This window comes from Equus quagga, chromosome 2 (genome assembly GCF_021613505.1).
Source record: "Equus quagga isolate Etosha38 chromosome 2, UCLA_HA_Equagga_1.0, whole genome shotgun sequence".
NCBI lineage: Eukaryota > Metazoa > Chordata > Mammalia > Perissodactyla > Equidae > Equus > Equus quagga.
The window spans coordinates 123077507-123102856 of NC_060268.1; the positions used below are offsets into that span (position 1 = coordinate 123077507).

Below are 25350 nucleotides of genomic sequence, written 5' to 3' on the forward strand. Positions count from 1 at the left end.
AACTATTTTGAAACAAATATTTTTTGAAGTAAATCTCTGAATCACGCTTTTGACAATTCTAAAATAAGAAAATTGGAATGAATTAATTCTAGGTTCCCTTCTCCCCAAAATTTAACAATAATTTCTTCTTTGGCCCTTTTCAGGCTTATAATATTTAATTTAGCAAAAATTTACTTCATATTCACTATAACATCTTTTTTTAAGTTTTATTGATCTCCTTCTCTGAATCAATACAACCCATATTATCTGTAGCAATAATTTAGGAGTATAATTATACTTCCTTTTATTTATATTTTGATGTGTATTAATTTTATTTCCCAGTTAGATCTTTAAGGCTCATATCTTAAATTTCAGTGCTCAGCAGAGTACTGAACCAACACAAAGGTAATAATTGCTACTGTTTTAATAATTATTAATTAACTGATTGATTTTAATCTTAATGGTTCAGACAGAATGAAAAGGTTTGGGGTCAGCCCCGTGGCCGAGTGCTTAAGTTCGCGTGCTCTGCTTCAGCAGCACAGGGTTTCATGGGTTTGGATCCTGGGCCAGGACATGGTACTGCTCATCAGGCCACGCTGAGGCAGTGTTCCACATAGCACAACCAGAAGGGCCTACAAGTAGAATGTACAACTATGTACTGGGGGGCGTCAGGGAGAAAGAAAAAAAGAAGGAAAAAAAAAGATTGGCAACAGATGTTAGCTCAGGTGCCAATCTAAAAAAAAAGGTTCATATTTTGGCTTTAATAGTAGATAGCATCATCTTGACAATATTAATCATTTTAATCAATAAAATGTTTGTTTACTAGATGAAATTCCTATTCTATTTCTATGAGTGCTATAAAATAGATAGCTGAATAAAAACAGAAGTGAGGTTTTTTTTCTTGAAGTTTAAAACTGAAGAAGTAATTTATTTCTGGATTTTGTTTATTCACAATTAGATAAATTTATTTTATTAAAGTATAGGTATCTGGTAAGTAAAATGTTCTGGGTTTTTTTCCAGGAAGGACATTTCTAGACTGACAGTATCTCCAAAATGTTAAAGTAAATAAACCAAACCAAAGTGGATTTACTCAACTGAATTTTAATAAATTATCTTCTTGAAAATAAAATATTTTCTACTGAGATAGAAGGTAGGTTTATTAAAATTAAAAACTATAAAAGGAGGGCTGGCTTGGTGGCATAGTGGTTTAAATTTGTGTGCTCTGCTTCGGTGGACAGGGGTTCCCAGGTTCAAATCCCAGGCACAGAGCTTATGCACCACTTGTCAAACCATGCTGTGGTGGCATCCCACATAAAATAGAGGAAGACTGGCATTGATGTTAGCCCAGTGACAATCTTCCTCAAGCAAAAAGAGGAAGATTGGCAACAGGTGCTAGCTCAGGGCCAACCTTCCTCACAAAAAAAAACAAAACAAAACTATAAAAGTACATTTTCACAGAAATGGAACAAACAATCCTAAAATTTATATGGAACCAATAACGCCCCCAAATAGCCAAAGCAATCTTGAGAAAGAAGAACCAAGCTGGAGGCATCACATTTCCTGATTTCAAACTATATTACAGAAATATAGTAATCAAAACAGCAGGATACTGGCATAAAAACACTACACACATATAGATAAATGGAATAAAATAGAGAGCCCAGCAATAAACCAAAGCATATATGGTCAATTAATTTATAACACAGGGAGCCGGCTCTGTGGCTCAGTGGTTAAGTTCACGAGCTCCGCTGCGGCGGCCCAGGGATTGGATCCTGGGCGCGGACATGGCACCGCTTGTCAGGCCATGTTGAGGCGGCGTCCCACATCCCACAACTAGAAGGACCTGCGACTAAGATATACAACTGTGTACAGGGAGGGTTTGGGGAGATAAAGCAGAAAAAAAAAAAAAAAGGTTGGCAACAGTTGTTAGCCCAGGTGCCAATCCTTAAAAAAAAAAAAAATTTATAACACAGGACCCAAAAATATACAATGGGGAAAAGACAGTCTCTTCAATAAATGGCATTGGGAACACTGGACAGCGACATGCAAAGAATGAAACTGGACTGCTATCTTACAAAACAAACAAAAATCATCTTAAAGTGGACGAAAGATTTGAATGTAAGACCTGAAACCATAAAGCTCTTAGAAGAAAACGTAGGGGTAAGTTCCTTGACATTGATCTTGGTGACGATTTTTTGAATCTGACACCAAAAGCAAAGGCCACAAAAGCAAAAGTAAATGTGTGGTACATCAAACTAGAAAAACTTCCGTACAGCAAAGGAAACCATCAGCAAAATGAAAAGGCAACCTATGGGATGGGGAAAAAATTTTGCAAATCATATATCTGATAAGGGGTTAATATCCAAAAGACTTAACTCATATAACTCAACAGTAAAAATAACAATCCAATTAAAAAATGGGCTGAGGATCTGAATAGACATTTTTCCAAAGAAGACACACAAATGGCCAACAGGCACATGAAAAGATGCTAAACATCACTAATCATCAGGGAAATGCAAATCAAAACCACAATGAGATGTCACCTCATACCTGTTAGAACAGCTATTGTCAAAAAGACAAGTAATAAGTGTTGGTGAGGATATGGAGAAAAGGGAACTCTTGTGCACTACTAGTGGGAATGTATATTGCTGCAGCCACTACGGAAAGCAGTATGGAGGTTCCTTGAAAGATTAAAAATAGAACTACCACATGATCCAGCAATTCCATGTCTGGGTATTTATCCAAAGGAAACAAAAACACTAACTCGAAAAGATACCTGCACCACCATGTTCACTGCAGCATTATTTACAATAGCAAAGGCATGGAAACAACCTAAGAGTCCACTGACGAATAAAAAGATAAAGAAAACATGGTGAATATATATACAATGGAATATTAATCAGCCATCAAAAAGAAGGAAATCCTGCCATTTGCAACAACATGGATGGACTCTGAGGGCATTAGGCTAAGTGAAATAAGTCAGATGGAGAAAGGCAAATACTGGATGATCTCACTTATATGTGGAATCTAAAAAAAACCTCAAACTCATTGATACAGGGAACAGCTTGGTTGTTGCCAGAGGCAGGGCTGAGGGGGTATGTGGAGGGAGCAAAATGTGTCAAGGTAGTAAAAAAGAGAAAAAAATGTTACATTGTTTTGAATAAATTATAATAGAAAGAATATAGAATTTTGTTATGAATGATTAATCTCCATAAAACTGGGTTTCTCACAGTTTCTACATGTACCTGTAGCCATTATGGTGTCATCTCTCCCTTGGGTGAAAATCACGATTCGCTGCCTCTTCGAGTTCACCTTTGGCAGAGCCTGTGTCTTTCTGGCTATCTCTTTAATGTCTTCAGTCTATTAATGAAAAGGAGGAAAAAATTCTCATAACCAGTACAATAAAGCCAAACTTTATTAGATTAAGGATTAAGCTTCTCATGTTCAAAATAAGAGAGACCTGAATATCTATTAAAAGTTATTTAAAAAATTTTACCACATACAAAAGTAAACAGAATAGTACAAACCTCCAAGGAAAACCCACCATTGGGCTGCAACAATTTTAAATTTATGATGAATCTTATTTCATCTATACCTTCATCCATCTGCCTTTCATATTATTCTGAAGCAAATCCCAGATACTATATCATGTCATTTGTAAATGTTTAGTATGTATCTCTGAAAGGTAAAGACTTAAACATAACCACATAACTGTTATCATATTTTTAAAAATTCACAATAATTCCTTAATATCAGCAAATACCCAGTTAATTTGCAAGTTTCCAATTAAAGAGAGATTTGTAAAAAGAGGAATGTTGAATTATTTTAGAGGTCTGCAGAGCATAATTATGCTGTGGAAATAACATGGTTGCTATAATGCCCAATTTTTCAAAGAACTAAAATGAGAGAAAGATGCCAGCCATTTCCTACAGACTTAATTTTCTTTAAAAAAGACAAAGCTTAAAAAATTACAAATTAATCTAGAAACCCTGATGCTATTTTTCATATAGCATAGGCCGTGAAGTTTTACATCATAAATGTTGAAACTTAAGATCTAACCCATAAGCCACAGGCAGGACTTTTAGAATCATGTTTTCAACAACTTTAGATAATTTAAAAATCCATGTCTGAATTCAGTGGGCCTCTAAAATTGTCCATGGTTTCAGCTTTGTTGGTAGTTTACTGTATCACTGTGCAAAGTTTCAAACAGTTATGGAGAGAGAAATATATCTGAGTGGCATAAAAGATGTTAATTAGGACATACAGGGGGCCGGCCCAGTGGTGTAGTGGTGAAGTTTGTGTGCTACACTTTGGCAGCCCAGGGTTCACAGGTTCAGATCCTGAGCATGGACCTAGCACTGCTTGTCAAACTCTGCTGTGGTGGCATCTCACATAAAATACAGGAAGATTGGCACAGATGATAGCTTAGTGACAATCTTCCTCAAGCAAAAAGAGGAGGATTGGCAACAGATGTTAGTTCGGGGCCAATGTTTCTCACCAAAAAAAAAAAAAAGGATATACAGGACCGAAAAATTTAAGTAAGGGAGGCAGACAAATCATTCTGGTCACAAACAACATCAGAAACCATGACATTTTAAAAGGTATGACAATCTTTAGTGAAATATTTATATGTTGTTTGTTCACTAAATACTTAAATTCCAGATGCTATATGAAGTTAAGCTTCTACTACACTTAACATGATGATTCCAGAGGACTGTTCTTTCTGAAAAGACACTTCTGGTAGGACAATGCTGTTGACCTTTCAAACATGCTGACTATTTTACTTTTGACTGCTTATTGTAGAAGAGAACTAAGCCTGAACTCTGATAAGATGAGAAAAGAAATTCCCTAGGTTTTGCTGGCAAGACTATTAGAAATCACTAGTAACAGCTGAAAGGACCAAAAAAATGCCATATAATAACAATGTCTTCACTGTCTTAAATAAATGTATACATTTAATTAAAATGACTCACATATTCTCCCAATCTCCCTACCACACATATATTTTACGACAGTAGGATTTTTGCTTATGATTGAGTACAGTTCATATTTAATAAAGATAAGAGGCAAACTCCAGAAACAGATTCACTTTATCATCTTGGGAGCAGAATCTTATGCATGTGCTGGATGTTTTTAAAATAGAGGTCTTTCTTCAAGGTGGTATAAAGAATATATTAAGAATGACATTCCACTGTTGTCTTCAACCAACCCTGTGAGAAGATATTTTTTTATGTGAGTTTTGGTAACCTAATCAAAGAAATCTTACTTATGTCTCAAATTAAATCTTATAAAAACGGTAACTGAAAAAGGGTGAAATAAACTTTCCAAATATAAAACATAAATTTTTACAGAAAAGTTAAGCTTTATTCTATTTGTATCATATCTACAGCTCATATAAAACCTCTTTGTCCCTGTGGGATCACCGTCAGTGAGCACCAAATCTAAATTTCTCACTATGCCTTGTGCAGCCACTGCTTTGCTCTCAATAGCTGATCTCCATCTAGTATAAAAACTCGTGTGAAAACCTCAATTTTGTCTTCCCAATGCTACAGATTTCTAGCTCTGTATTCCTCCCACCCACATGGTAGATTCTTCTTCCGTATACTTGGGTTAACATATCTTAACAGAATGGTGAAATTACAGGGAACTTTAGAGTATGATATACCTGGATTTACTATTTGTGTGATGTTGAGCAGGTAAATAAACCTCTCTGAGGATCCATTTCCTCATCTACAAAACTAAGAAAATGATATTTATGTTAAAAGATGTAGGGAGTATCAAGGTATCTCCCTCTAAGATACTTATTTGCTATAAAAGGAAAAATAGTAATGTTACAGTGGAGAAAGTTGACAGACATCACTTTACCCCAGTGATCAAATTTAGTGATGCTAAAATTAGTGGACAAAACAGGATATTTGCACAGTCCTAAAATATTACCCCCAAGATATTTATTAACTATAGTGGGAAAATAGTAACTTTACAGAGGATAAACTGGCAAACACCACCTTAACCCAGTGACCGAGGGCAACATTATCAAGAATAAGATATTGGGAAATCATATACATCCCTGATATGATGCAATGAGAAGGGCACATCCTTTCTCTGGTATTTCCATCAAAAATGCATAACCTCAACTTAATTATGAGAAAATATTAGACAAACTCAAACTGAGGGACATTCTACAAAATGACTAACAAGTACTCCTCAAAGTATCAACCACCAACAACAAGGAAAGAATGAGAAACTGTAACAGATAGGAAGAAACTAAGGAGATATAACAAATAAATGCAAAGTGTGATCCTGGATTAGATTCTGGAACAGAAAAAGGAAATTAGAGGAAAAACTGGGGAAATCAGAATAAAATATGTAGTTCAGTTATTGGTATTGTACTAATGGCAATTTCCTGGTTTTAATGATTATACCTTGGTTAATTAAGATGTTAACATTAGGGAAAACTGACTGAAGGGTATCTGGGAACTCTCTGCACTAGTTTTGCAAATTTCCTAAGCCTAAAATTATTTCAAAATAACAAGTTATAAATAGTTGTGAGGATGAAAAAGGATAACGTAAGTGCAAGAATTTAATGTAACATTTAGAACATGCTAAGTATTTAATAAATATTAATTTCTTTCCTCTAATGAGTGTAATACTCTCCAAATCAGTCATATGCTGAGGGTGCCCCAAAATCTCTAGAAAGGGCCTCAAGAGTTTTGAGTGTAGAGAATTCAATTATGGCATCTAATAATGGAGGTGAAAGAGTAAAAGAGGGAGGAGAAGTAGAAGAAAGCTCATACAATTTAGCTGTGAGCCTGCATATAGCTCTGAAGTATATGTATATACTCATGTATATAGCTCATTAAATCTTAACTTTTCTAGGCAGTAGGTGTTATTACTACATTCCGTTTTTATAGATGAAGAAACTGAGTCACAGAAAAGTTAAGTGACTTCCTAAGGTCATTAATACAGTAAGTGGAGCCAAGACTGGCACCCACAAAGTCTAACTCCAAGGATTACACTCTTAACCACTGCTCCATGCTATCCACAAATTGCACTGATTCTACAAATTCTGGCAATGTGCTTTCTGTCGTTGTTATCACACAACTAAAGCATGTTCATCTCAAATCATTTTTCTGCCACATTCACAAGTCATTGACAATCTTGTATTCAAGCTTGCTATTTTTTCTTAATTATTCTGGCTTGTATTTTACCCTAGTGAATTTCAATATTTGAATTTCAAGATATTTCTCATTTTCCAAGGTCATCTGGAAATCTAATCTTCTCCTCCAACATGTTAGAATGTGAGAAAGAAGTGTAGTTTATATAGTAAAGAATACCAGACTTAGAGAGCTGAGCTCTGGTTCTGGCTCCATTATATATTAGCTATGTGACCTTGAACAAATCATGTAGCTTTTTTTAAAATCTCTTGAACTAATATGGTAATACATGCCCTACCTGCCCTCGAAGGTTTGTGTGAATATTAAATGTATTAATGATATGTTAGAAAAGGTTTTATAAAATGTGAAGCATTTTATAAAGGTAAAAGTATGCTTTTATTGTCATTGGTGATAAAATACCTTAAATTTAGCATTGTCTTCCCAATTAAAGAATATAGTCTCTTCATTCCGTTTTTAACAACCTGGTGATATAAATGTTAAACAATACTGTCACAATCTACCTACACCTGTAGAATGCCAATTGTGGTGTTCCCACACATTGCCTCACTTAACCATAGCATATTTTGTTTTCCAACTAGAAACTTCTGTAATAATTAAGGTGTTCATATGATGTGTCAGTCTCCAGTCTTAACTCATACTACACTCCTCTTCACTCACTCCACTTCACTCATTCAATGTGACTCCAGTCACACTGGCCTTCCGCCAGTTCCTGAAGTATACAGTAATTATGCTCTTTCTTGTTTTTTTTTTTTTTTTTGCTCCTTATTTGAGGGCCTTTATACTCTTGCTCCTTCTGTTTGAAATTTGTTTCCCTGTTTGTTTTGCTTTTTTTCTGCCATGGCTAGATATTCATATTTTTCAAGTTGTACTTCCTCAGAGAGTCATTCCCTGACTATTGTATCTAAAATAGCAACTCCTCCTGCGTTCTCTTTCACAGTACACTCTCTGGTCATTTCCGTCTTGTCTTCAGGGTCTATCAAAGTGTTAGGCACATAGTCAGTGTTCAGTAAAGATTTGTTGAATAAATGATAAAATGAAGAGAATTAGAAGAATATTGTATTTTTTTTCCCTTAATCTAACTGTTCTGAAACTGTCTTCTTTTGGTACTCAGTCACCTAGCAAAGCAGCATTGCACTCTCTTAGCCAGCAAGACCTAACTTAATGTTTATTTCCAGAAACTCTGGGTAATCATACTGCATTCTTTATATTTGTGAGGAACACAGGAACTTTACAACAATCTTGGAGAATTCTTTGGGAATCAATACCTCCTGAACACTCTCTGTGGACTTTCTATCCAGTGCTGATCAATGGAACTTTCTGTGATGATGTGTATGTTTTATATCTGCACTGTCCAAAATGGTAGGTACATTGGCTATAGTGCACTTGAAATGTGCCTAGTGACGCTGAGGAAATGAATTTTAAATTTTACTTAAATAGCCACATGTGGCTAGTGGGTGCTGTATTGGATAGCACAATTCAATGCTTTACTCTCTCAGTGGTTTAAGATGATAGAGTTGTCATTGGTCAGAGAAAGAATACAAGTCTGGGATCCTCTAGGTAGAGTCATGGGCTGTGGGGAAAGTTGGAAAAGGGAAACGGATTACTTTATTTCCTCTATAGTCATAAGTTTTATATCTTAGGGATCTAAAGTAAGAAAATTAAAATTTGTTGCTTAGAGTAAAACTGAATAAATTACCCAATAAGGAAGGTATGAATCCTCTTTATCATTAGGCACATACTCTATTGCACAGAGAATGAAAATACAAATAATATTCATTTTTAGGTTTTGGAGGTATTTTCTTCACTTTATTTAAATCAACTTTCAATACAGCTTTTAAAAGCCTTCTTAATGAAACACGCTTTTAAGAATCTTATTTTTATTCAGGTTCTAAAAATACAAAACTTTTATCGGCTCAGCTCAAGATAAGACAGATTTAAAAACACATTGCAGTCTGAACTGATTTTCCAGAATAATAAAAGGCCTCATGAAACTTTTTACCCCAAGAATTGTCATTTTAAATTCTTAGCAGGTCTGTCATTTAAATCAGGCACTATGCAATTTTCCATCACCTATATATATAAAAAAATCCTCTCTATTCTGCTTTGTGCTCTGCCCAGCTCCAGTTTTTATCTCATTCTCCAGTGCCCTCCTAAGCTGCCTCTTCTTACTCAAAATTGCCCAATTCATTTTAAAGATTAAAGATTTTTTTTAAAAGAAAGATTATCTAAAATTTTGCAGAGAAGCTAACCAGAATATCATAAACAATGCCACTGAGGATATTTCCTGATGAATAAACACTGGTTATTTTTAGAGGCATTTGGATTGTCTGTTAGCAGACAGATCACTAGTGGCAATACTCAGTGGTTTTGGGAACTGATGGGGATTTATAATAGAAAGTGAGTGTAGGAAGGCAGACATGGTGGGAAGAAAAAAATGCTCACCTTTCTTTTTATCTTTTCTTTTCTCTCCTCTCATTCATGCCCAAAATTTAGAGGTAAAATTAAAGTTGGGAGGGATAAAATGCAGATTTTGTCTAGTCTGTCACGCTAGGCTTGAGAGCACTGACACATTTTCATACACATTAAACTGTTAAGATAAACTGATTTATTCTTGTTTGACTCTTTAAAAATACCAAGTTTCATACCTATGTCTAATTGACTAAGGAAACTTTAATGGCATTTGAAAATCACTGAATTTCTCTAGATAGCATTCCACACATGGATCATATTTTATTAACAATACTTACTTGAGGTTATTCTACTCAAGGCTCTTATATATTCTGCAGTGCTTGTAATATTTTAGGGAACAGATCAAGGGACACATCAAGACACTGTGTGCTTTATTCATCTAACATATCACCGTCAACATCACCAAAAGAGCAGTTTTGCTATGTCAGGAGGTAATAAGGTATACTCCTACTATAATCGTCATCACTTTGCTTATATGCTGTAATCAATTATGGCAAATTTATGGTTAAAAGAAATAATTCTAGAATCATTAAGTAAGAACTAATGGAAGGGTTAATATGGTGCTGGTTGGTAGAAAATAGAAAAAGCAGTTTGTTGCTAAGACTGAATTTAAACCAGGCATATTCAAAGCAAGTAGTTCAAGGGGGCAATAGAAGTATGAAGTAGTCAGGTTTAATAAACTATTTAAAAAAATTATTATCTAGGCACTACAGAATCATAATCATTTGTTATGCAACCTGTTATATTTCTAAGCATCTACAAAACTGGTTATTTTCTAGAACCAAAATACATTTTTTATGTTAGCACAGAAAACAGGGCACAAATTTATGTTTTACAAGCTTTTATCTGTGGAGAATTTTGATGTAACAACAGAGAATATCAATTGTTAATATTAAAATTTAACATCAATGAAAGTTTAAAACATGACAGAAAACATCTACTTATATTCTCATGATCAAAACACTTGACTTTTAAATTGAATATTCCTCTGGTTACATCTAGTCCTGTATATCAATTGCCAGTTTGGGAAATTACAAAGTGAAACTTAAATTTGATTAAAAAAATACTTGGAAATCTTTACTCCTTCTTCCACATTGATTCAACCTTATATTCACAAGAATATGGTAAAACATAAAAAGCAAGCACCCAAGAAATTATCACAGTACCTAACAGTTGAGTATTATAAGGCAAAGTTTTCTATCCTGATATAGTTTTTCCATAGGATCTTGACAGTAAAGTAGAATACTTAAACCACATGCTCACTGTCTTCCCCCAAGAAAAGGAAGCTCTGTGTCTGGTTGTCAAGTCTTACGACATGGGTAACATGCACATGTATTACAGTACTTTGTTGCTTGATAATGAATCTGCCTTTCATATATTTAAATAATAGTTCCATCACAAATTCATTCAGCACCTTTCTCTAAAGAGTTCAAAGTGAGCTTACTAATAGATCCAATCAGTGCTTACAGCTTCTCTATCTGGCATACAATACTGAATATGCAAATAAGGAGAGAGTGTCCATATTCCAGCTCTAGTCATCTTAAATTTTTAAAATTACAACCATGCGACATTCCAACTTGCCATACAGAACACAGCATTCTGCATAATTCTGGCTCCATAAATATGATAGTCATAAAATTTCTAAACTGAGTTAATTCTTTGTCATTTATCCTGGGGTCAGATTAAAGTCAGCATTTTCTAACAATTGACTAGAAGATGGATATTATATAGATAAAAACATGGTCTTGTCTGTTATGCTAATTTTGCCAACAACAACCACATGGAGTTTTGAATCTTGACAGGATAATACTTTTACCAGGAAAACGGAGTCCGGACCTGGAAATTAAAGCCATTTATCGATATTTAGTTTAAAAAAATTTATATGTTTTATGCTATCCAAAAAAAAAAGGAGAAGGAAAAAAAAGATTCAAACAGGAAGTTTATATGAGCAGAATTTAAATTAATCAGTTCCTAACAACTGTTAAGTACAACCTTTTGGAAATTAATTTGCATAATGATAATCTACATGTAGTGGGGTTGAAATTATTTAAACGACATTATAGTTCACTATTTAGTCTTGCTCCACCACTGCTTTTGCAGTGAATCTTTATGAAATGTAATGCAGCTAATGAGGTAGCTTTTTAACTGAACAAACTGACAGGCCCCATATCTGCAGAGGCAGCTTGAAACCGTGCCCAACCTCTTGGCTTCCCAAGAGGCTTTTCAAAATTCAATAAATAACATCTGTAGGCGATGTTGGGTGCAGACCTAGCAGAGTGCGTCATAACACTGTGCTGGCAGAACAAAGAAACCATGACGACTGCCAAGTTTCCATGGCAACCGCTGCGAGGCTCTGAGAGTATAATAGCACATCAATCACTGTCCAAAAGAACTTCATTATCAGCTAGAAAAAACCTTTAGGATCTGTTTAGTGTGCAATTGCGGGTTAACTCACCTCAAAGCCTTGCTCTCTAGCAAAAGTGGCAGCTTCCTGAAATTAAAAAAAAAAAAGAACAGTTAATTATGAAGTGCTAGGTAATGAAGAAATAATCCATTTTGAAACTCTGATTCAAACAGCCTTCTTTTTACACAATTATCTCAATATACCCACATAGTTCAATTTTTATTCTTACACCAAAAAAGCTTTCTTTTTCCTTGGCATAAAAAAAAAGGCAGCATAATGTCAACACACTTCACAAGTTAGAATAAAGAAGATGTAGTGCATGTTTTTACTGTAGCTGTCAGTGAGTTCAGGTGTTTTGACCCCAGCAAAGACAGATAATCATTTGAAACCTGAAGAACACGCTGGTGCTTATGTTTTTAATTAAAACACTATCTTTCAGAAAGCTCTTCTGTCTGTTAATAAATGTAAAGATTCAGAAAAATCACCATTTTGCAATCCCTGATGAAATTTATTCGAGCAAGGATCATCAATCGATGTTAAATTCATTATGTGAAAGGATCATGGGGAACTGGGTATTTCATGGAATCAAAATATTACAGATTATATGCTTAATAATGGAAGGCTCAAGCTGTCATCATCTTAACCCAGTGATCAATCCTACCACTTATTATCATTAATAGTGGGATCACCAAATATTGTGCCTTCTGTTATAATGTAGTACAAAGTACACAGCATTACCTCTAAAGTTTTCTGACCAAAAATTTTTAACATGAATTAATCAAAACTTTAATTCAAAACTTATAGTCTACAGGAAATACAGAGGATAGCAGAACAAGTTAAATGATACACTGAGAAAGCAAATGGACAAATCTGTAAGAATATTCTTCAGGACAGGGGCCGGCCCTGTGGCTGAGTGGTCAAGTCCTCACATTCCATTTTGGCGGCCCAGGGTTTCGCTGGTTCGAATCCTGTGATCGGACATGACAGGGCTCATCAAGCCATGCTGAGGTGGCATCCCACATGCCACAACTAGAAGGACCCACAACTGAAAATACACAACTATGTACTGGGGGCTTTGGGGAGAAAAAGGAAAAATAAAATCTTAAAAAAAAAAAAGTATATTCTACAGGACAAGTAGCTTGGTGTCTTCAATCAATCAATGTCATGATAAAGTGAGGAGGGGAAAAATGACCAAGAGCAATGTAGAGACCTTACCTGATGCAGTTTTGAACAAACTAGCTATAAAAGACATTTTTGGGACAATTGGAGAAATTTGAATATGAAACAGGAATTAGATAATATGAGGAATTATCAATTTGATATGGAAAATGTCCTTAATTTGTAGAGGTTTATCCTGAAGTACTTAGGAATAAAACAGCATGATGTATGTAGCCTACTTTAGAATACCTTAAAAAAAATAAAGTGAAGCAAAAATGGCAAAATGTTAACTATTAAATCTAGATGTATTGAGTATTTCTACATTTTGTCTGTTTGAAAATTATTATAACAAATAGTCCAAAAAAACCTCCCTATTTCCCTTTGACATAAGATGACAAGGTAACAAAAGTTAAACATTAAAGAAATATAGTTAAACATTTTAATACACATTTTTCTAGATATTAAATATCTTAAGGGCACAATCTGATGAACATTGTTATATAATCTAATGCCCTTATAACAGGTTATCAAATGACAAAAACACACCTATGTAACCAAATCCTTTGTCTTTCTTTACTCTTTGCTTTGCGCATATACTTTAATTTTAGGACTGATACAGAAAACGGAGGAAATAGTACTTTTCAACTCCACTTCCCTCTTGAAAATGGAAAAAAGTGCAGAGAACTGTCAAGAGCCTCTAAATCTTAACTCACATTCCTCCAAAATTATCTTTGCCAAGAGATATTAATAGAAAGATGGGATTTGAGCCTGAGTAGTGAGCAGATCCAACTCGACTAAAACGACTGCTGCACCAAACCATGTAAGGCAGAAAGTACGGTCAATGTCTTCAGCATAAATTTGGGTACTGTCTACATGTTAAGGAAAACACTGGGAAATACAGCATGTATGCACTTATGGTCCAAAATACTAATAATGTGTAGATTTAAACAACCATTTCGAGGGTTTAAAAAGGTTGAAATGGATGATTACAGCTGAACACTGAAGTTAATAAAAAGTGATAAGCTGAAAGTACAACTCCTTAGGCTGTTCACTAGAGAAGCATAACCTTGATTGAGTTAGCCTTAGTGATGTAGATTAAAAAAACTGAATTATGATCTTGACAATTGGTGCAAGAAAGGTTAGCCTCTTTGACAATTTACTTACAGTAGAATTTTGTACACCATATAGTCAATAATATTTGCTGACGTGGATGTCAAGGAAAAAGATAAGGATCAAAAGACATCAATGCAGTATTTTTCCAAGCTGTCCAACCCAACAATTAACCAAGCGAACTCTTATACGAAAAAGACAACTGAAAAGCTCGGCTAGAACAACTTATTCACATGGAACTTCATCAGAGACATGAAGGAACCCTCGAGGACTATAAGATAAAGTTAATATGAAGAATCTGTATGACTAAAATTGTACTAAGACATAAAAGCTCAAAATTCACATGGAGTAGTTAAATTGCTTTTTTAATGTTCAGTTTTGCTCACACAAATGTAAGAAGCAATTAACTGTGATCTGTTATGCTATAGTAGAACTGACTAATTACAAGAAGGCACATATATAAATGTCAGATCAGTATTCGTAAGGAAACCAGGCCCTAGGACACTTCCACATCTGTAAACTATTCCAAGTGGTAACATATTTCTGACTGAGGAAGGATATGCTGAAGAGAAGTCAACTCGATTTCCAATCTCAGCACCCCCTCACACAGGTTTGCAGAGCTGTGCCCTATCACTGAAAAGCTAAGCACTTGTTCTAGGGCTTAAAAAGATCTTATCTCCTGACTTACTCCCACCTTCCTTTGATCTGGGGCTGGTGCCCCCTACTCCATTAAAGAAGGCAGCTGGCTTACTTCACTGAAGACTTTCCCAAAGCTAACCTTTGATCTGAAGGTGTTTGTAGATACAATGATGGAACAACATTTATTTTTTCCTCTCAGCAAAACAAATAAAACACATAGGGGAATAGTTTGACTCAGTAAGAATTTTAAGCAGGATACTAGTTCTCAGATTCACTGCATTAGGGACAGAAAGAAAAGGCATTAGGTCAGAAAATAGAGAAGAAAAAAGGGGCATAGATGGTGGGCAGAAGAGCAAGGCAGGTTCCAAATATCAGGGGTAATTCCAAGTGAACTGATCACACTAAATTGAAAAGGACTTTTTAGTGTGCCTTTGCAGTAAAAGTGAGAAAAGAAAACAAGCAAGTCCCCATCTGTGCTGCCCCAGGGCGCCACGCACTGAGTTTCACAAGTCTAATGAAGCAGTCAGGTTAAAATCCAACTGCAGAGTGGATGTGACATGTGGAGAAGGGCTAGGGTTAGAATAGAGAAGCAGGGTGGTTCCTAATGCAGGTGATTATCCATGTGATAATCATTATATTTACAGGCTTTCCATTTTAGATCTGACATCAAAAATCACAAAGGAGGATGGATTAAGGAAATAAACAACTGATACAGAGGCTTTCCTGCTCCCCCGAGAGTATAGCACTTTCATTCATGCATGACAAGCAACAAAAGCAAAACCAAACAGGCCAGGAAAGAGTATTTCTGAGAAGGCTGGATTTCACATTAACACTTCTTTCCATTTTGATAACTTTCACTGTTATTCAGTTTCTCAGGTCACATTTTCAGAATCCAGTTCCCATTGTTGTCTATGAAGTATCATTTTTGGTTTACAATGAGTGATACTCACATAATATGTCTTTTACAACAACAAAGTCATTTTTTCCTTCCTGGAATTGAGTGTTGTGAATAAAATGACATATAATTAAAGTCTTAGACTCTCATCTACACCACGCTATTTAGGATTTGCAGCAGGCTTGCTGCTTCACTGACCAGACTAAAAGGGTGCTAGTGAAACAACAATCAAGTATGGTTTATTGAGGCGAGGTTTAAAAAAAAAAAATCTGAAATTTATGGTTAATGAAAACCATGGAATACTTACATTAAGAGCTATTTAAAGGGATTAGCAAGCCGCTATTAAAAAAGCACAGTCTTCGGATTATACAGGAACAGAAGGAGAAACTCAAGTGTGTGTTTGTGTGTATGAAAGACAACTATTTGCTTTATAGTCAATTGAGGAGGAAACAATTTCTCTGCATTCTGTCTGATAATACCCCAGTTTTAATTTATAAAATAGAATTATCTGTACTCAGTAGTAAATCAAAACCATAACTTGTCCATGTTCTTATTTCAATTCCAACTATTTGTTACTAGATATATAGAAATACAAATGATTTCTGTATATTGACCTTATATCCTGAGACTTTGCTAAATTCACTTATTTGTTGTAGGAGCTATTATTTTGCTTTTGTAAAGATAGTTTTCTATGTTCCTACTAACCATGCCACAAAGTTATTTTGCGAAGTTAGCAAATGCCTTTAAAAAAATTTTCATCTCTCTTTTCTCCAGGGTGATCTGAAGGGTATGACTACTAACTACGACCACTTTACCATAAGCTCATAACCCTTGCCCTCCTGCTTCCTGCTCTGCACTTCAAACCACTGGACCCAGTTAGAACTATTATCTGCTTGCTTATGTTACTACTCTACTTTTTAATCTTAGACATGAGGGGTCCTGGGTGTAGGCTGAAACTTCATGGACTGAAACAAAAATGGGAGAAGGTCCAATTTAGGACCACAGAAAGGTACTTCTGACTATCCACAGAAAGCAGTCCATCCATCCAAAACAAACTACTTTGTTGCTCCAAAGTAAGGAGAAAGCAGAAAATTCAGTGGGAGTCCCCCTGGTCCTCATTCAAGTCATAGGAGTCCAGAGCTTTGGGAAAAGCCAAGGGAGAATGGAGCCACCAAACCAGTCCTGCTGTTTTACTTTGTTCATCTCTCCATTCAACAAGTATTTACCTTCTAAGTATCGTTTTAGGCTAATAGATACTATTATCCTAAAGGTACATCACTGCTACAGTTGTTGCAGAGCTTATAATGGTATTAGACTTTGACTCAGTAATATTGGAAACAATACTGTAAAAATGCTAAATGGTGTGGTGTACATCAGTCTAACACACAATGTTATCTGTCTCTCTCTCTATAAATCTATGTATAAAAGTCTCTCTCTATAAAATTCATACATTTATATATATACACTTTGATGTATAAAGCTCTCTTTGAATCGCTTTAAATGCAATATAGTACTGGTCAGGAGGCAGTTACAGCCAAATGGAAAGTACAGGGCTTAGACTCAGAAGACCTACACTAAGTTTGCAGTTTTACAGCTCACTTGCTATGTAATCTTGAGCAAGTCACCCAGTCTATCAGTGTATATCCATAAAGCTGAGGCCAACAATATCTATTTCACTGGACTGTTACTAGGAATAAATGAAATATCTAATGTGAAACTGTAAAATCATTTTGCCTATTGAATTTAAGTTCTTGGTAAGATCTCAGGATAGTTTAAACAAATGAGTTCCAGAGCATCCAGAATGCACTCAATGATTTGTTCTATCTGTGGATCATATGTATAGCAGGCAGCCTCCAAATTGGCTCCCAATGATCCCTGACTGCTGGTATTCAAACCCTTGTATAATTCCTTCCCCTTGAGCGTGGGCTGGATCTAGTGACTTGCTTCTACCAAACATAAGGCAAAAGTGATGGGATGTCTTGTTCATCCATCCTTTTGCTCACATGCTCTCTCTGAGCTCTTGCTCTAGGAGAAATAAGCTGCCACGCAGTGAGTACTCTTATGGAGAGCCCCATGGCTAACAATCAGTGAGGATTTGAGGCTTGCCAACAGCCATGTAAGTGATTTTGGAAGTGGATCCTCCCCTAGCAGTGATATGACTACGGCCCTGGTTGACCTCATCATTATAGCCTTATGAGAGACTGAGTCAGTCACCAAGCTAAGCTGTGTCTAGATTCCCTACCCACATTTTACACGCAAGGAACCTAAGCTTTAGAGAGGCTAGGTAACATAGCCAAATTCAGATATTTTCTCATTCAGATTGTTACCCCTTAAAAAAATCCTCACAAAAATCAAATCAAAGCAAGCATTGTCAACAGATTATTCACAGGGTGAGCAAATTATGGAAGGATAACTTAGATACATACTATGTAAATGCGTTTGTATAAGTGATTATGGTTATCTATTTCTTCAATATAGATAAACTGGGATATATTATCTTTTGCACAAAATTCATTTTTTGGCATCAAGTTTAGTTTCACTTTACAATGTCTTTTGTTATTCTGAAGCAATGGTTACCTTACCAAGATTAGAGTAAGATATTTAAGTAGTGCTAGAATCCTTGAGTGAAAAAAATATTATTGAGGCAAAGCCTAATACCATTTTAAGGTCTGCAACAGACGTAGCAGTGATATACCTCTAAGTCATGGTGATATTTAATAATAAAGAACTACCTGCTGTTTATTTCTTTTCATACAATATATTATAAAGACATGTTGCTGAAGCCTCTAAATATTTCCTCATGTTGTCTTTCAGACTATGAATTACCTTTTCTTTATGCTATCTACAAAATCATTTATGTGCCTTTTTATGAGAATACATTAATGTTATACTATTTTTAATTATACTATATTCTATATATTATTATATATATCAATTACATATAATTATAAATATATAATTATTATATATTATTATTATATATTATTATAATTATATATATCAGTTACATATAATTATATATATAATTACAAATATATATAATAAACATATATTATTTGTACTATAAATATATATATTTAATTACACTATTTCTGATGAGGAAAAGTTTCACTTTGTAAACAAAGTAAATGGAGGCTAGATAAAATTGTTAAGTAAAGTATGAGCCTGGGAACCCCCTTTTAAAATAAATTCCATTAACAAAAATATCTGTATTGATTTTTCCAAGGAGTATAACATACAACTTTTTGGAGATTTTCAACCTGTGCTCTGACATTTATTACCATATGCTTCCTGTCTGAAGAATGCTGAATAGAAATATTATTTGACATTTATTGAGTGCCAAAAACTCTGTGGGGCAATGTATAAGCTATAAAGACACTTATAGCACCTATCCAATAGGTTTATAATAAAAATTAGAGTATATAAATTATACCTCAATAAATGAGACTGAAAACATTAGGCAGCTAAAACACAAGCCAAAAAAATTAGGCTTAGTTTAGAACATACTTAACTCTTTCACAAAGTGATTTATTAGGTGACGTGTCTATTCTAGCAAGGAGAGTTTCTCATTCTCACCTTTAAGCATATTTAATGGTGGTAACTAAAGGAAAACAAAGTTAGGAAAAGTGCTTCGTGAAAATGTGATTGATTAGCTTATTTAGGCTAACTTTGAGAACAATCTATGTTTTTCAGTTACTGAAGAAAGAGAAGAGAGATGATAGCATAAGAAAATTCTCAGGGTAGTAGGCCTGTTATTGGGTATTTTATTTCCATTTTTAATGAGATAACATGTGCTTGGCACAAAGGAGGCACTCAACAAATGTCAATTATTTTCCTTATTTCATTTGATCCTCTTAAAAATCCCCTAAGTATTTTTCTCATTTCACAGATGAAAATCTGAAGGTTCAGGGAGATTAAAATATGTCTAAGACCATAGAGCAGGTGATTGTTATAGCTAGCGTTTGGATCTCAGGCTTTCTGAATGGTCTGTGCTGGTCTGCTACTGATGAACTCTTACAGCTTTGACATGTCTGAGAAAGTCTTTATTTCATTTGCATTCTCAAAAGGTATTTTTGCTGGGTATAGAATTATAGGTTGACAATCGTTTCTTTCAGTGATCCAAGATGTAGCTCGTATTGTTTCAGATGATAAGACTGGTGTCATTCTTATCTTTGTTCCTGTATATATAATGTATTTTTTTAAAAAACAAAATCCTGGCTGCTTTTAAGATTTTCTAATCACTGATTTTATGCAATTTGATTATGATGTTCCTTGGTGTAGTTTTTCTCCTTGTTCCTTCTGCTTGTGGTTTGTTGAGCTTCTTGGATTTGTGGGTTTACAGTTTTCATCAAATTTGGAACATTTTCAGGCTTTATTACTTTAAATATTTTTCTGTTCTCCCTCTCCCTCCCCAGGACTTCAAATATGTACATTAGGTCACTTGAAGGTTTTCCACAGCTCACTGATCCACTGCTTACTGTTTTTCCAAGTCTTTTTTTTTTCCCCTCAGTGTTTAATTTTGAATGGTTTCTACTACTATCTTTAAGATCACTAATTACTACTTTTTCCTTTTGCAGTGTCTAATCTCATCCGGTGCATTTTTTATCTCTAGAAGTTGGATCTTTCTAAAATTTTCCATATCTCTCCTTAACAGGCTTATGCTTTCCTTTACCTTCTTGAAATATAAAAGATATTTAGAAATGCTAATCCTTTTCAACTAATTCTAACATCTGTGCCATTTCTGAATTCATTCTATTGATGGATGTTTTTATTCAATTACTGGTTGTATTCTCCTGCTTTTTGAAGGCCAGATAATTTTTGACTGGATACCAGACATTATGAATTAGATATTTTGGGGTAGTGGATTTTTTGTATTTCTTTTTACATTTTTGAGGTTTATTCTAAAATTCAGTTTGGTGACTTGGAAACAGTTTGATCCTTTCCAGGCTTATTTTTAAGCTTTGTTAAATGAGATGAGAGTAGTTTATCTAGAGCTAATTTGGTACTCTAACAATGTGATACATTTTTTGAGTACTAAATAAAACGTCCCATTTATTGGAGGTTTCTCCACTCTGGCTACTGGAGACATAAACTATTATTAGCCTTGTGTGAGTTTGGGGAATGTTCTGCCTGCTCCTTTCCAGTGGTTTTATCCTTCGCCTTGAGTAGTTTTCTCACATACATGTGCTGATCAGTTTTCAGCTGAGACTCCAGGGAGCCCTCTGCAGATATCTAGTGTGTATGCTCTGTCTCCATGCAGCTCTCTCTTCTCCAGTACTCTCTCTTGCAAATTTTAGCCACCTGGGCCTCCTTTAACTCTTAATTGTTTCAATTCAGTTGGACCACTGGGTTTGGGATCCACCTTCCTACACTGCAGACTGGAAACTCTGTTTAAACAGATGCTATAGCAATGGTAGGGATTCCCTCATTTGTTTCCCTTCTCTCAGGGATTACCATCCTGTGCTGCCTATTGTCTAATGTCTAGCAACTGTTGTTTTATATATTTAGCCTGGTTTTACATCGTTTAAGGAAGGAAGATAAATCTGATCCCTCTTACTTCATTACTAACAGCAGAAGTTGAGTGTGGATCCATCTTAAAGATCCTAAAGTATCCTGGAACAGTCAACAAATTTGTAACTCTATTTATTGGTTTAAAAAGCTTATCTATCAGGCCAAAGACAACACAGATTGATCATTTATCTTAAGCACCTCAGATATTGGTTTTTACACCTTATTGTACAAAGGACATAGTTCCTTTATAGCTCCTGCACTAAATTAGAAACATTCTACTTTACCAGCAATCTACATTTGAAATTGTCTGGAGAGAACTCTACTCAGTTCTAAATCTTCATTTACTTTACCATATCCCATATTACTGTCATTTTCTTGCTTTTTGTCTCACCAAATAGAAAGTTCCAGATAGCTAGTAAAATCATTCCATCTTTTTTTTTTCTGGTCTTCCCTTTCAACCAATAGAGGGCTCTACTACAATGCATGATCAATACATTATGTCTGAGATCAGCAGCCTGCAGGACAAATTCAGCCACTGCCTGTTTTTATTAATAAAGTTTCACTGGAACATAGCAATGCTCATTCATTTACATATTGTCTATGTTGTTTTTATGCAACCACAGCAGAGCTGAATACTTCAACAGAGATCATAATACCTGAACTTTTACAGAGAAAGTTGGCCGACTTGCGCATTACACTACGAGTAGGATATTTATAAGTTTCAAAACAGACTTTTTTCTTCTTTATTGAGTTACCAATGATGGACTGAAGGTCCTATGGAGAGCAGGCTCCAGTATGTTAGCTTTAAGATAAGTAAAATGTGTATCTTTTGACAGGTCTTATTTCCTTCATTCGCTGGCAAAAAAAATCTAAAATCACTTATACTAATAAAAAGACAGTAAAAGACAAGTTAAATAACCAATTCTTATGAATTTAGCTACATGTTTATGCAGGAGAATGAGAATGGCATTACTGATCAGTGCTAAGCATGAGACGAAAAGAGGAAGGGGAGATCTCAGATAGGGAGAGATCAGCATTCTTCATTCAGTTCAAATGTTCTTTATATTTTCCCTATTCCATTATTGATGCTTCCCAAGTTACCAGGGTGTGATAATCACTGCCACCATAAATTCTACCCTTCATGGCCATTCTAATGGCCCTAACTTATTCTAGTCCCGGAAGTTTTGCAAAATTAACTCTCAGAAAATAGGGTAAAAACAAAATGAAAACAATATACAAAACACAGAAATGGACAAGTACACTGGGTACAGCTGTTTTTGAAACTACTGAGCAAAATGGCAAAGGTAAGGTGTGAGATATAGCAGTGTAATACGAATGCTGGATAGAGCACCAGGATCTAGCTGTTTTGACTCTAGCTGCAGAACTTATCACAAAAGCTCTCCTATTCTTTGATTCTCTTAGTCTTTTGAGGGAAAAGAGGGAATAGAATTAGAAATTCCAGTAACATTCAGAGTCCAAAATATTACTGGATTAAATTAAAAAAAGGGAACACACAGGACTAATTGTAATTTATTAACATAAGAAAATACAGTAAAAACAGAGAAGCATCTAGTCCCTTACCTCCAGCGAAAAAAAGGTAATTCCTCACCAGGTTAGAATTTTAATCTATGGATTTTATATAAGACACCCCACCCAAACACTACCAATAATCAGTATTATTTTCTTCCTTGTTGCCAGAAGACTCACAATAATTATGCACAGAGTATATTGTAATGCTGCTGTCTCACACGCAAGTCCAAAACAGAAAAAGCTCAAAATTTTCACAATGCCCAGTGGGAAGTAGCAAGGACAGTCATGGCAGTAACAATCAACACGTTTCTTTTCTTTGTGGTGAGGATAATTTGCCCTGAGCTAACATCTGTTGTCAATTTTGCTCTTTTTTTGCTTGAGGAAGATTAGCCCCAAGCTAACATCTGTGCCAATCTTCCTCTATTTTGTATGTGGTCACCGCCACAGCATGGGATGAGTGGTATAGGTCCATGCCTGGGATCTGAACCTGTGAACCCAGGGCTACCGAAGTGGAGCACACCAAACTTAACCACTATGCCACGGGGTCAGCCCCCAACATGTTTCTTTGCTTTTTTGTTTTTCAACATGTTTCTTAAGAACCCCCCCCCCCAAAAAAAAACAACAAACCCCCAAAAACAAACCCACGAAACTACAAAGAAGTTAAAGGAAAAAAATCTAATGTGCATGAAAAGAAATCAGCCAAATGTACAAGTCAGGCTATTAAAAAAAATAATCATAGAGAAATGAGAGAAAACACCCAACAGAGCACGTAGCAGGTACTCAGTAAATGAAAGGTACTCAATAAATTGAAAGCACGATTCACTTATCCTTGCTGACTATTTCTGAAAAGCTCACACAGCATTTGATAATGAAATGGGAGCCAATCATCTTAGTTTACAAATTAGAATCAAGAAATGTCCGTCTTTCTACATTACAAAGCTCTTGTCAGAATCTGAGATAACACAAATTATCCAATCCTAGTGCTTTCCTGTGGTGTTCTATAGTCCCCATGAGAAAGGATGAGTTTTCACTGGGTATCAACAACACATTGGGAATTGAAGGTAATGTAGCACAGAGGTGAGTAACAAAGGATTTGTATTGTACTGAACATTGTAAACTGATTGGGCTAACAGATGGGATTTTGTTATTAGCAATTTTGACTTATTGTACATAGTATTACAAGTTGGCTTCCACCTATAATCCATTAAAGAAACGGTTTTCTCATTGGTCACCAATCCCAGCCTTTCTCCTTGACCTTTTTGAATAGGTCTTGATCTCTTTTCTCGAGGGAAGAAGAATTTCTGCACGGTGTAAAACTTTGGAATAATTATTTTAAGAAATAAAATAAGAACTCATTTCCTTCTATTCTTTCAGAGGTTTAATTTCAGTCTCTTTCCAAATTTCTTTGTATCACCAATTACTCTTCATTTCCTGAGTAAATATTTCCCCTCCTCTGGGTCTTTGGTTAATTTTTCCCCACTTACTCCTGCACATTCAAGCTCTCGTTTGGATCTTCCAATTCCAACGGATAATTTAATAGGTGAAAAACGAGACTTACCGATGTTTTAGAGGTTGAACTTTCCCACTCTTCTAGGAACTGTCCTCTCTACTTTTCTGTTGCTTATCTTCTTTCCCTTCCTCTCTCACCTTTCTGTTGCTTATCTTCTTTCTCATTTGTTAAATTCCTTAAATACAGCCTTTCTCTAAAAATTCAGTTATCAACTTTCCAATCTTTTCTCTTTACTTTTTTTTGGGGGGGGGGGTGGCTAATTTTCTTTGTTCCTTTAATTTGATATCATCATCAGATATCCTGCCTCACTTCCAGAGTCCCTTTGACACTTTTTCCTCTTTGCATCCGACAGCTTCTAAGTTCTGCCAAGTACATTTAATAAGCATAAGGCCTATAACATTTATAGCTTTGTTTCCATACCTACTGACACAAACTTAGGTCAAGCCTGTACCACCTCTTGCCTAGATTACTGCTACAGTCTCCTAACCAGTTTCTGGTACCAGTCACACCCACTGTGAATGCATCTTTGCAAGTGACCATCAGATTCACCTTTCTAAATATCAACTATGATTCGCCTTTGCTCAAAAAGCTACTTACTGGTTCCTGATAAAGAGTCCTAGTTCCATAGCCTGACTTTCAAAGGTCCTCCATAGTGTGCTTCTACTTTTCCTTTCTAGCCTAATCTTTTACTATTCCCTTATACATGTACCAGATGCCATTCAAACTACAATATTTACTATTCTTTGAACATGCCCCAGGCTTTTTTGCCTTCATGCTACCTTGCACATGTAAGCACTAAATGAATTGGAATACCCTTCAACCACCCTTGTCAAAATGCTACCAATCCCTCTGGGGTTAGTTCAGCCATCTTTTGCTTAATGGAAGGCTTCTTGAATTGTTCATGGTCTCTCCTTTCTCTACCTCCAGAAGTGGCTTCATGCATTGCAGAAAAGTTTTGCTCAATTTGTAA

General features: G+C 35.3%; 1 protein-coding gene across 3 annotated transcripts in view; it reads right to left on the bottom strand.

The window, feature by feature from the left end:
• The window catches only part of ADK (adenosine kinase), a 536863-nt gene that overhangs the window by 79343 nt on the left and 432170 nt on the right, over positions 1-25350 (bottom strand). For all 3 annotated transcript variants that reach the window (XM_046652329.1, XM_046652331.1, XM_046652330.1), the window contains 2 exons: positions 12079-12114; positions 3225-3339 (listed from right to left, as the gene is read on the bottom strand). In XM_046652329.1, coding sequence (XP_046508285.1) covers positions 3225-3339; positions 12079-12114 — 151 coding nt within the window. The remainder of the gene's footprint in view (positions 1-3224; positions 3340-12078; positions 12115-25350) is intronic.